Consider the following 13,089-nt stretch of genomic DNA (forward strand, 5'->3'; position numbering starts at 1 on the left):
TTCACTTTGGTAGGAAGAATAGAAAAACAGAATATTTGTTAAATGGTGAGAACTTTCAAACGTTGGTGTTCAGAGAGATTTGGGTGTCCTCGTGCAAGAAACACAGAAAGCTAGCATGCAGGTACAGCAAGCAATAAGGAAGGCAAATGGCCTGTTGGCCTTTATTGCAAGGGGGTTGGAGTATAAGAGTGAGGAAGTCTTGCTACAATTGTACAGGGCCTTGGTGAGACCACACCTGGAGTACTGGGCACAGTTTTGGTCTCCTTATCTAAGGAAGGATATACTTGCCTTGGAGGCGGTGCAACGAAGGTTCACTAGATTGATTCCTGGGATGAGAGGGCTGTCCTATGATGAGAGATTGTGTAGATTGGGCCTATACTCTCTGGAGTTTAGAAGAATGAGAGGTGATCTCATGAAAACATACAAGATTCTGAGGGGGATTGACAGGGTGATGCTGAGAGGTTGTTTCCCCCTGGCTGGAGAGTCTAGAACTAGGGGGCATAGTCTCAGGATAAGGGGTCGGCCATTTAAGACTGAGATGAGGAGGAATTTCTTCACACAGAGGGTTGTGAATCTTTGGAATTCTCTGCCCCAGAGGGCTGTGGATGCTGAATCTTTGCGTATATTCAAGGCTGAGATCGATAGATTTTTGGACTCTAGGGGAATCAAGGGATATGGAGATCGGGCGGGAAAGTGGAGCTGAGGTCGACGATCAGCCATGATCTTATTGAATGGTGGAGTAGGCTCGAGGGGCCGGATGGCGGAGCAGGCTCGAGGGGCCGTGTGGCGGAGCAGGCTCGAGGGGCCGTGTGGCGGAGCAGGCTCGAGGGGCCGTGTGGCGGAGCAGGCTCGAGGGGCCGTGTGGCGGAGCAGGCTCGAGGGGCCGTGTGGCGGAGCAGGCTCGAGGGGCCGTGTGGCCGACTCCTGCTCTTATTTCTTATGTTCTTATGTTTACTGATTTTGTTTTCAGAAACGGAGCCAATGGTATTTTATACTTTTTTTTATCCTTGCCAGTTTGCTCTCTTCCAATCCCCCCCGTCCCCCACGCCCCCCCCGCTGTTGACTTACACCTCCAGCAAAATCTAGGCCGAACTCCCAGTGCAGTGCTGAGGGAGTGCTGCACTGTCGGAGGTGCCATCTTTCGGATGAGACATTAAACCGAGGTCCCGTCTGCCCTCTCAGGTGGACGCAAAAGATCCTATTTCGAAGAAGAGCAGGGGGAGTTCTCCCCGGTGTCCCGGCCAATATTTATCCCTCAATCAACATCCCTAAAACAGATGATCCGGTCATCATCACATTGCTGTTTGTGGGAGCTTGCTGTGTACAAATTGGCTGCCGCCTTTCCTACATTCCAACAGTGACCCCACTTCAAAAATTAGACTGTAAAGCGCTTTGGGACGTCTTGAGGTCATGAAAGGCGCGATAGAAATGCAAATCTTTCTTTCTTCTATAACTTTCCTCGTCTGGGCTTATTTTAAAATCAGGAAACCAGAGCCAGCAGAGCGGGAGCCCACTGAGGCTGTAGAGTGTAAGTGAGAAGATGATGGAAGTCAAAATGGGAGAGCTTTGGTGACAGTTACTTGGATTTCAAACGCTTAAAGTCTACAGGAAGAAGGAGAGACTGATGGGGACAGACGGTCTTCAGGTTTGTGGTGTTGGGGAAGAGGAGAATGTGGAGTGAGTCTTGATTTGATCGCCGTGATGGTGCAGAGGAGAGGAAGGCTGTGTAGGACTACGCATCGGGCATGAAGTAAAGCTCTGTAATCTGTAACCTCCTCCAGCCCCACAACCCCCCGAGATCTCTGCGCTCCTCCAATTCTGGCCTCTTGAGCATCCCTGATTATAATCGCTCAACCATTGGTGGCCGTGCCTTCAGCTGCCTGGGCCCTAAGCTCTGGAATTCCCTCCCTAAACCTCTCCGCCTCTCTCTCCTCTTTTAAAACGCTCCGTAAAACCTACCTCTTCGACCAAGCCTTTGGTCACCTGCCCTAATTTCTCTTTATGTGGCTCGGGGTCAAATGTTGTTGGACAATCGCTCCTGTGAAGCACCTTGGGAGGTTTTGCTATGTTAAAAGGCGCTACAAAAACTCAAGTTGTTGTTGAAACCACTGTCCATCTGGTGGCAGGCGGGGCTGTGCGTGTTGTCAAGACGATGACTAAATACTTTACCTCAGTATAGTCTTGGTCCTGATAGGCCACTTTGTACCCTTGCAGGACCCCATTAAGGCCTGTGGATGGTTCCTCCCAGTGGAAGAGCAGAGTGCTGCCATTGTACTGAAAGGTTACGTTGCCCGGGGCCGTGTCCGGCTCTGAAGGAGAAAGACAAAAGAAGCAACAGGTCAGGCGTTATTCGTCACAGCTACAGAGAGGGCAGCCAATCACAGCAGACAATGAACAACGCCATCTTGTCCCCTCACGAAGCAAAGAACACCCGCAGATTAAAACTGCCGGATATGACGGAACCATCAATCCCTGCTGACTCTCTGTAGTCTTGTGGTCAGTCATCGTCAGCTGTGGCTCAGTGGGCAGCACTCTCTCGCTTCTGAGTCAGAAGGTTGTGGGTTCGAGTCCCACTCCAGGGACTTGAGCACATAAATCTAGGCTGACACTCCCAGGGGAGTGCGGAACTGTCAGAGGTGCCGTCTTTCAGATGAGACGTTAAACCAATCTGCTCTCTCAGGTGGGTGTAAAAGATCCCGTGGCACTATTTCGATAGAAAAGCAGGTGGAGTTATCCCCGGTGTCCTGGCCAATATTTATCCCTCAATCAACATGATAAAAAAAAACAGATTATGTGGTCATTATCACGTTGCTGTTTGTGGGAGCTTGTGGTGTGCAAATTGGCTGCTGTGTTTCCCACATTACAACAGTGACTACACTTCATTGGCTGTAAAGTGCTTTGCGACGTCCGGTGGTTGCGAAAGGCGCTATAGAAATGCAAGTCTTTCTGAGTCAGTAGGTGGTAGGATTCCAGCCCCACTCCAGAGACTTGAACACAGAATCTAGGCAGCCACTTTCCCGCACAGCAAGCTCCCGCACAGCAATGTGATAATGACCAGATAACCTGTTTTAGTGATGTTAATTGAGGGATAAATATTGGTCAGGGCACCGGACAACTCGCCAGCTCTTCTTCAAAGTTGTGCAGTGGGATCTTTTACGCCCATCTGAGAGGGCGGATGCTTTAACGTCTCATTCGAAAGACGGCACCTCCGACAGTGCAGCACTCCATCAGTGCCGCACGGGAGTGTCAGCCTGGAATTCGTGCTGAGGTCTCTGGAGTGGGACTTGAGCCCACGACTGTCTGACTCAGAGGCGAGAGAGAGAGAGAGTGCCACACACTGAGTCACGGTAGAACCTGATGTGCATCGTCCCAGGGCCAGGACTTTGAGGTGCCAATGGGTTTCTTTGGCAATGAGACACAAGGGCACCTCCCAGCCCGACCGCCAGGCAGCAATCACTGTCGCATCACTATCCCTGATTTGCCCTGCAGACGTTGCCACGACGACGAGACCATTCTCCCATCAACGGGCTGAAGCCCCGGCTGAATTGGAAAGTCTTTTCCACACAATTTCTGCTCCAATCCTTTCCACATGTTTCTGGTTACTGGTCACGGGAATAACTGTCCCTTCTCCACCCCCTCCCCCGAACTTTCTTTGGCTCCGCTCTCTGCCACATCGGAAAAGATTCCGTTTTCTCATGAAACAATTGGTCGTCGCTCCAAAAATAATAAACCTTCACTTCATGGTAAAGAGATAAATACGGTGGTGGGGTGGTTTCCTGAAGGAGTTTAAACGCTGAAGCTGGGGTGGGTGCGAGGGAGGGGGGATTTTTCGAAAGCGAGCGCCCAGTGTCGAGACACCCCTCGCTGGCCGCTAACATCAGGTGATCACAGCCATGCACCACACACTGATAACGGACAGGCGAAGAAATCACGGGCAAGAGCAACCTAGGCCCCGATTTTAACTCCAGGCGGACTCCCCCCGCTCAGGCCCGAGTTAAAATTACAGTCGGGCCTCAATGATGTCATCGGGCCGCGACATGCATATGTAAAAGAAGGACCCCGTTGGCTCCGGGCTGCCTGCTCAGGAGAGCAGGTTCAGGTTACAGACGCTGCCGTCACGGCGGCTTTCGGACAGGTAAGGTTTTAACCGCCCACCCGCCAGGTTTCTGCTGATTGGCCATATTCCCGGAGGTGTCGTCACATGACCTCCTGCCGCCAACTGCCCCGCCCCCACGCTCTCCCACCATTGGTCACCTAACACGTCCATCCTCGGCCGATTGGATGATGCTTGACTGTCAATCAAACCGGCTTTTTTCCCCCCACTTCCAATATTTTTACAACGGGTAAAGGAAAGTGATCAAATAATTTTTTTAACCTAAAGAAAAACCCCACAACTTTTTTTAATGAGCCGATGGTTTTTCTCCCGGGTGTTGCTGGAAGCAGTGTCCCGGAGATTAGGCTTTAATTCCTGGAAATCCTGGAGGGGGGTCAGCAACCCTGGCGCCACCGGGATCCCCGGACTGCGCGCTGTTGGCCGGGCGAGGCTCCACTGGAGAACGCACTCGGAAAACAGGTCCTCGGGAGACAGCACCCCCCCTCCCGTAACTGGGTCTCCGTTTGCCTGCTTCTCTCTCCCCCCCAACATCCAGTCACTATCACGTTTGCTGTTTGTTGGGAACTTGCTGTGAGCAGATTGGCGGCCACGTTTCTGATATCATGACACCTCAAAAAGTACTGCATTGGCTGTAAAGCACTTTGGGACGTCCTGAGGTCGTGGGAGGCTCGACGTCTGCCTGCTGGTTTATCCCCCTCCATTATGCGAGGGGGGTTATGTTTGGCTGAGATTCGTGAGCTAGCGCCCTTGTGACAGGAGGCAGCATTCCGACTCCCGAGCCCATATTTACCCATCGGTGTTGCGCAGACGCTGGCTTTAACCTGTTTAAATGAGCGTCAACCAGATAATCCAGGGCTTGGCTCTTGCCTGTGTTTTTCTCACCCCCCCCCATCCGACCCAACCACCAGACATCTTAGGGCACGATCTTGCCAGCCCTGGGGAGGCAGGTATGGAAGCGGGACTGCCGGGAAAATGGCAGAATTTGGGGGCGGGTGCCCATCCCGCCCCCAACCCACCTCCGTGCCATCTTGCCAGGAGGCGGGTAGCCGACCCGCGCCAGGTCCCGTCTCCTTGGAGGTGGGAAGGGGATTACAGCCACTTAACTGCCTGTTAACAGGTAGTCAACAGGCAGATAAGAGGATTATTCCCATTTTGCCCACACAAGTGTGGGCTTCCCGAAGGCGCCGAACCCCGCCAGGTCAGCGAGGCGAGCAGTGGGTCTGCGGGGGTCGGAGGGGTGCAAAAGTGCGCTGTGAAGATAAGTGATGGGTGCAAGTGTGGAGAGGTGAGTATGTGAGGTAAGTGGAAAGTGTTAGAAAAAGTGTACTTACCTTTGTTTCTTCCTGCAGGCTTCAATCGGTGGGGGTGCGGAGAGTCTCACACCTCCGCGGCAGAGATGACAGATGGCCGCTGCATTCTCCGATGCAACAACCATCTAATTTCTGCTAAAGAAAGAGGTTTGATGAGTCTTGAATTCAAGAACTCATCAAACTACAGAGAACGTCAGTGTTTGACAGCTTCACAGAGCTGTCAAACGATGACAATTCATCTGTCAAAAGTTTTTGACAGATGGAACGTCATACGCTGACGTTCTCTGTAACCGGCTTCCCCTTGATTGGCCTGCTAAGCCCGCTGGGCGGGATAAACAAGGTCAATCTAGGGAAAATACCGCGGGTTGGCCAGAAGTTGATGGAGGCGGGACTGAAACCCGACAAGTGGGAGTCCCGCCTTCAAGGCGCCCCCATTGGCAAAATCCAGCCCATAGAATCTTACAACACAGAAGGAGTCCATTCGGCCCATCGTGCCTGTGCAGGCTCTTTGGAAGAGCTGCCCAGCATTTTCTGTTTTGATTTTAAATCGCGGACGGAAAGATTTTCTCAGTAAGAATTCTCAGTCAGAATCTCTCTGTCAGGGGGGTCCCCGTTGAGCTACGCTCATTCAAACAGGGTGGGGGGGGGGCATCAATATAAGATAGTCACTGATAAATCCAATAAGGAATTCAGGAACAACTTCTTTACCAAATACAGAACAGGTACGTGGGAAACATACCAGAGGAAGGAAAAAAAATCCTGCAATGAATTATTCTTTATTTTCTTGGACTAGCATTTAGATCAAGTGTGGTTACAATGTGGAACTCGCTGCCACAAGGAGTAGTTTGAGGCAAATAGCATAGATGCCTTTAAGGAGAAGCTATATAAACACATGAGGGAGAAAGGAATATGTTGATGGGGTGAGATGAAGAGGGGTGGGAGGAGGCTGGTGTGGAGCAGAAACACCGGCACGGACCAGTTGGGCCGAGTGGCCTGTTCTGTGCTGTAAATTCTAAATAACAATCACCTGCCCTGTTCGAGGCATCCATGAGTTCTCAATAATTCTCACTCAAAGTGATTAAAACCAAATCCCTCCTCCCCATTCAGACGAAGAGGCAGGGGAGGCAATGTTCCCTTTAACTGGCTACGCGGCCCATTCAAATTTTCACGCTCGCGCGGTTTCTTCCATTGAAAAGCCTGTGAGCGGACTGCGCGGGACTTCCATTCCACTGCGCGGCCACAACTTAGCGGGAACGATGGTGGCAGGAGGCTCGTGGGAACCCGACCGGAGGGCGGCTGTGGAATGTGTGACCAATCTGAGTTGCTGCTTTCAAGAAGAGAGGGGAAAAATCCTGCAATGAATTATTCTTTATTTTCTGGGACTAGTGTGGTTTAAATAATGGAAAATAAAATAAGTCAAATTGGATTGAAAGGTGGCAGCCTCCCAACTTGGGCAAATGGTCATCGTTCCCGCAGAACCAAGAGACGCTGCTACCAATGAGAGTGTAGCTGTGTGCACCGCTCCCCGCTAATGGGCACAGTGCCTAAAGACAGGACTGTGACCCCCCGACCCCACTCCCCCCGACCCCACTGCCCACTCCCCAACTCCCTGCTCCCCAACTCCCCACTCCCCAACTCCCCGACCCCACTCCCCAACCCCACTCCCCACTCCCCGCTAATGGGCACAGTGCCTAAAGACAGGACTGTGACCCCCCGACCCAACTCCCCCCGACCCCACTGCCCACTCCCCAACTCCCTGCTCCCCAACTCCCCGACCCCACTCCCCAACCCCACTCCCCACTCCCCGCTAATGGGCACAGTGCCTAAAGACAGGACTGTGACCCCCCGACCCAACTCCCCACTCCCCAACTCCCCGACCCCACTCCCCAACCCCACTCCCCACTCCCCGCTAATGGGCACAGTGCCTAAAGACAGGACTGTGACCCCCCGACCCAACTCCCCCCGACCCCACTGCCCACTCCCCAACTCCCTGCTCCCCAACTCCCCACTCCCCACTCCCCGCTAATGGGCACAGTGCCTAAAGACAGGACTGTGACCCCCCGCCCACTCCCCACTCCCCAACCCCCCGACCCCACTCCCCAACCCCACTCCCCACTCCCCGCTAATGGGCACAGTGCCTAAAGACAGGACTGTGACCCCCCCGACCCAACTCCCCACTCCCCAACTCCCCGACCCCACTCCCCAACCCCACTCCCCGCTCCCCGCTAATGGGCACAGTGCCTAAAGACAGGACTGTGACCCCCCCGACCCAACTCCCCACTCCCCAACTCCCCGACCCCACTCCCCAACCCCACTCCCCGCTCCCCGCTAATGGGCACAGTGCCTAAAGACAGGACTGTGACCCCCCGACCCAACTCCCCACTCCTCAACTCCCCGACCCCACTCCCCGCTCCCTGCCCCCCGCCCACTCCCCAACTCCCCGCTCCCCAACCCCACTCCCCAACTCCCCACTCCCCGCTCCCCCACTCCCCAACTCCCCACTTCCCAATTCCCCACTCCCCAACTCCCCACTCCCCACTCCCCCTACCCCACTCCCCAACTTCCCACTCCCCTACCCCACACCCCCCACCCCACTCCCCCTACCCCACTCCCCCTACCCCACTCTCCCTCACCCCACACCCCCACCCCACTCCCCCACCCCACTCCTCCCACCCCACTCCCCCTACCCCACTCCCCCCCACCCCACTCCCCCCACCCCACTCCCCCTACCCCACTCCCCCCACCCCACTCCCCCTACCCCACTCCCCCTACCCCACTCCTCCCACCCCACTCCCCCTACCCCACTCCCCCCACCCCACTCCCCCCACCCCACTCCCCCACCCCACTCCCCCTACCCTCACTCCCCCTACCCCACTCCCCCCACCCCACTCCCCCCACCCCACTCCCCCCACCCCACTCCCCCCACCCCACTCCCCCTACCCCACTCCCCCCACCCCACTCCCCCCACCCCACTCCCCCCACCCCACTCCCCCCACCCCACTCCCCCTACCCCACTCCCCCACCCCACTCCCCCTACCCCACTCCCCCCACCCCACTCCCCCTACCCCACTCCCCCACCCCACTCCCCCCACCCCACTCCCCCTACCCCACTCCCCCCACCCCACTCCCCCTACCCCACTCCCCCCACCCCACTCCCCCACCCCACTCCCCCCACCCCACTCCCCCACCCCACTCCCCCACCCCACTCCCCCTACCCCACTCCCCCCACCCCACTCCCCCCACCCCACTCCCCCCACCCCACTCCCCCACCCCACTCCCCCCACCCCACTCCCCCCACCCCACTCCATGGAATCATTCACTCCTCAGCTATGTTGGCCTGTCGCTTTTCTCTCTCTCCTCTTTCTCCTTCCTTGCTCCCTCTCCTCTCCCTCCCCTTTTTCTCCTCTCTCCCTCCTCTATCTGTCCTCTCTCCCTCTCTCTCTTTTCTCGCTCACTTTTCTCTTCCTCTCACACACTCATCCTTCTTCTTTAGTAAGTTGCAAAATGTGGGAAATCCGACCCTACTTGCTGGCTCACACACATAAACCTCCTACGGAAAAAAGTACTCAGTGTGGCCTTTATTTATTGATTTATGCCATGTCCGTATACCTTTCCCTTCTCTGTGGGTCCCCTCTGTCCTGTGTCCGGCACTGACATGGCGGGCAAGCGAAGAGCTCCCCGTCCAGGGTGCTCCCCTCGGGTGAACTGCTGCCAACCAGCCCATGGCACACGTCACGCCCAGCCCATCTGAAAACAACTAGTTCTTTGTGCTTAAGGCGAGGGAGATCTGAACTGGTAAATGGAACACTTTGGCCACTTTTCGTAATCAGTGCCAACACCCTGTGCTCCCAGCTTTACCCTACAGGTTAGAGAGTACGCGCACTCCCGTCGTGGGCCTTCACCCACCGGGGCTGCCTGTGGGACGTTCGGGCGTGGTCAGCCAGTCCCATAGGAAGATCCTGCCAGCTCCACACCCCTGTTCCTGGCCTGTACGTCCAGCCAGCAGAGCCAGGAGCATGAATTCATTGGGGAAAAATTCAGTATCGGCCATGCGCAAAGTTTAGCGCCTGCCGCTAATTATCGCCTCCAACTGCAAACTTGGCTTTTATCGCCCCTGGAGGTGATTGGAGCGCTAAATCAGGCACTACACACCTCTCTTAAGGCGCAAAGGCCGAGGAGCGAGGCGCTACCTCAGAGCGCTGGCGAAGCTCATGTGATGTCAGTCAGCAATGGAACACAGACACACTGGCGCCGGCCAGTTCTTAAAGGGGAGGGTCAATCTTGCTCTCCATCCACACCCTGCTCATTGCAGCCTTGAATCTCGGCCTGGAGAGACCTGTACATCAAATCTGCTGGAAAGGACAATGGAGAGGCCCAGGGAAAGATCTCAGAGTGCAGCCCCCAAAGGGGGAGAAATTGGGTATGTAGCGCCACCTATTAGTGCCTAAAGAGGGCAGTCAGTGGCTGTAGCGCCACTTGCCGCGCCTCCCGCGATATTCAGCGGGGGCACTAATGGTGGCGTTAGGCTGTTGCGCTGCGCCGCCACCGATGACATCATCGGTGTGCGCAGCGCCCCATTAGCGATATTTGGTAGCGAACGCCGCTGTAGCGCCGTTCGCTACCCGCGCCCGGTTCACGGGGCCTTGCTGTGCCGGCAGTGGCGCAAGTTAAGGTGGAGGTGCGGGGCGGCCGCCTTTTTCGGCGGCCGCCTGCCAGCACCTCCGTCCTCAGCCTCCTGACCCCCCCCACCCTGCGGCATTGCCGGCTGTTCCCCGAGAGCCCGGCACTTCTCCTCGGTGCCGGGCTCTTTTGCCAGCACTCGCGATCGGGGATCGCGTTGTTGCAGGTCTCTCCCCCTTAACAATGGGAGGAAGGCCTGCAGTACCGCAGCGTGCCGTGCCGTAACGTGTGGCGCTGCGGCACGTTGCACTGCGATATTCAGTTTCAGCGCCCCAAGAGGGACGCGGAGCGCCTCGAGCCTTGCCCCGTCTCTCTCTAGGGGCGCTGAAACTGAATTTCTGACGTTCGTTAATGCTCCGAACGCTGCGCAAAAATCAGCGCCCAGGCGAACTTGGCGCCACTTTGGCGCCTCAACCCAATTTCTCCCCCAAAGTCTCTTCTAAATCGATGCAAGGAAGGGCAATTCAAAATGAACCTGCAAAGTGCTGCTCAGTGTACCCAAGACTCCTTCACACAGCGTTGAATCTCTCCAGAAGTCTCTCTCTCTCTCTCAGAATGCGTGGTGCAAAAATATCACCAACAAAAAAAGGCCGGAAGCGGTCGCCTTTAAATAGCGCTCCCCCAGTCCCTTCCCGACTGCAAAACGCTCCCCTCAACCTGTCATTGCTAGCGGCAGGCGGTAAGGCAGGGGGCGCCACTCAATATCCGGTCCGGGGCGCTACCGGGGCGTTGCGCGTTCGACTGACGTCACGATCTGCCGGTGCAGGAGATCGTGGCGGTAGTGTTTAGCGCTGCCGCAAAATGTCTAGATAATTTCGTGAGCAGCGCAAACATCGCCGCGCACGGGCGCTAGTTGCTTTGCGCCCCATTAGCGCCCTCTTAAGGCGCTAACGGGAGGCGCAAACCAACTGAATTTTTCCCCCATAAGTTTTATTGTAGCTGTAGAAACATAGAAGATAGGAGCAGGAGTAGGCCATTCGGCCCCTCGAGCCTGCTCCGCCATTCAATGAGATCATGGCTGATCATCCAAATTCAGTACCCTGTCCCTGCCTTCTCCCCATATCCCTTGATCCCTTTAGCCTTAAGAAATATATCTAACTCCTTCTTGAATATATTTAATGAATTGGCCTCCACTGCCTTCTGTGGTAGAGAATTCCACAGGTTCACCACTCTCTGGGTGAAGAAATTCCTCCTCATCTCTGTCCTAAATGGCTTACCCCTTATCCTTAGACTGTGACCCCTGGTTCTGGACTCCCCCGCCATCGGGAACATCCTTCCTGCATCTAGTCTGTCTAGTCCTGTCAGAATTTTATAAGTTTCGATAAGATCCCCTCTCATTCTTCTAAACTCCAGCGAGTACAAGCCCAATCGACCCAATCTCTCCTCATACGTCATTCCTGCCATCCCAGGTATCAGCCTGGTGAATCTTCGCTGCACCCCTTCCATGGCAAGAACATCCTTCCTCAAATTTTCCCCATTAAGTTTTATTGTAGCTGTAGAGGGAGAGACGCTGACCCCGACAACACTAACCTCCGAGCCCACTCTCCAGAGCCAATGGCTCAGGGCTAGGAGAGGATTGCTGATTCAGTGCCAGCTTTGTCCCATGAAATTCGCATGCACCAGGACCAGGGGTGAACTTCGGTCTGTTACACCGGGGCAGAGAAGGGGGAACCTTCACCCATTAGTTGGCCTGGATTCAAGCGCGGGTCCTTGAGGTGAAGGTGGATGCAATAACCCGCCCCAGCAGTCAACATCCAAAAACCCCCACTGTGGGTTTGGGGACATGAAATGAGGGCATACCTCACTGGAAATCTAAGGGACCAGCCTTAGAGAGTCTAGCGCTAGCCCAATAATTAAAAGTCTGACAACTAATAATGCCTTTAAAAGACGGGTCAGAGCTCCTGAGTGGCTTGGTGGCAAATGGCACTGCCAGCACAAGAACATGTCATTGCCAGCCCGAGAACATGGCATTGGCAGCCCAAGAACATGGCATTGCCAGCCCAAGAACATGGCATTGCCAGCACGAGAACATGACATTGCCAGCCCAAGAACATGGCATTGCCAGCCCAAGAACATGTCATTGCCAGCCCGAGAACATGGCATTGCCAGCCCAAGAACATGGCATTGCCAGCCCAAGAACATGTCATTGCCAGCCCAGAACATGGCATTGCCAGCCCAAGAACATGGCATTGCCAACCCAAGAACATGTCATTGCCAGCCCGAGAACATGGCATTGCCAGCCCAAGAACATGGCATTGCCAGCCCAAGAACATGGCATTGCCAGCCCAAGAACATGGCATTGCCAGCCCAAGTAAATGGTATTGGAAGCTCAATGTGATGATTGCTTTCTTGTTGGTTGCTTTCTCTGAAATCCGCTTTCCTGGAAATAATCACTTTTGACTCCTTTCAGGAGACCGGCCTTTGAAAGTTAAAATTCCCCCCCTGCCCACCCCGGAAAGCCACAGTCATTGTCAGGGTGCGAATGGTGGAGAATACCTCATGACGTAATAAAACTCGCTACACACTTGGTTTGAGTATAAAGCAAGGCTTTAATCAACTTGTTTCAGAACATGGAGGTCTAGTTGTACTTCACTAGTTCCTTGTCTTACAAAATGTCCCTGGCAAGCTGGGGCCCACGCCTGAGTATTTATACTCCTTGGACGGCGCCACCAGCTGGCCATCCAGTGTTATTTCATGAGTAGTTTCTTGATGAATGATGAGATTTATAACACCTCATATGATGCTATCCCTCATTTTCATAGTGGCCCAGTACCCACAGGAATCTCAGATGTGGGGGGAGTGGGGGGCACAAAAAAATGGCCGGAAACTCTTACCAGCTCCCGCCCATTTCTCCCTCCCTGCCCACCCACATTGTGCAAGTTAATCGTCGGCCCGGGAGATGATTTCGGCTTTGTGTCTGGCCTCGCGCACCAGGAGTGGCTCCTTGAGTGAGGTACAGGGTGACTACAGCTGGCTGCGGTCTCT

General features: G+C 54.8%; 1 protein-coding gene across 2 annotated transcripts in view; it reads right to left on the minus strand.

Annotated features, from left to right (window-relative positions):
• LOC147096856 (tyrosine-protein kinase receptor UFO-like) overlaps positions 1-13,089 on the minus strand; it is a 91,160-nt gene that overhangs the window by 53,418 nt on the left and 24,653 nt on the right. For both annotated transcript variants that reach the window (XM_085973547.1, XM_085973546.1), the window contains exon 3: positions 2,170-2,309. In XM_085973547.1, coding sequence (XP_085829673.1) covers positions 2,170-2,309 — 140 coding nt within the window. The remainder of the gene's footprint in view (positions 1-2,169; positions 2,310-13,089) is intronic.

This window comes from Somniosus microcephalus, chromosome 34 (genome assembly GCF_052327205.1).
Source record: "Somniosus microcephalus isolate GS21.2 chromosome 34, FLI_Smic_1.0, whole genome shotgun sequence".
Classification (NCBI taxonomy): domain Eukaryota; kingdom Metazoa; phylum Chordata; class Chondrichthyes; order Squaliformes; family Somniosidae; genus Somniosus; species Somniosus microcephalus.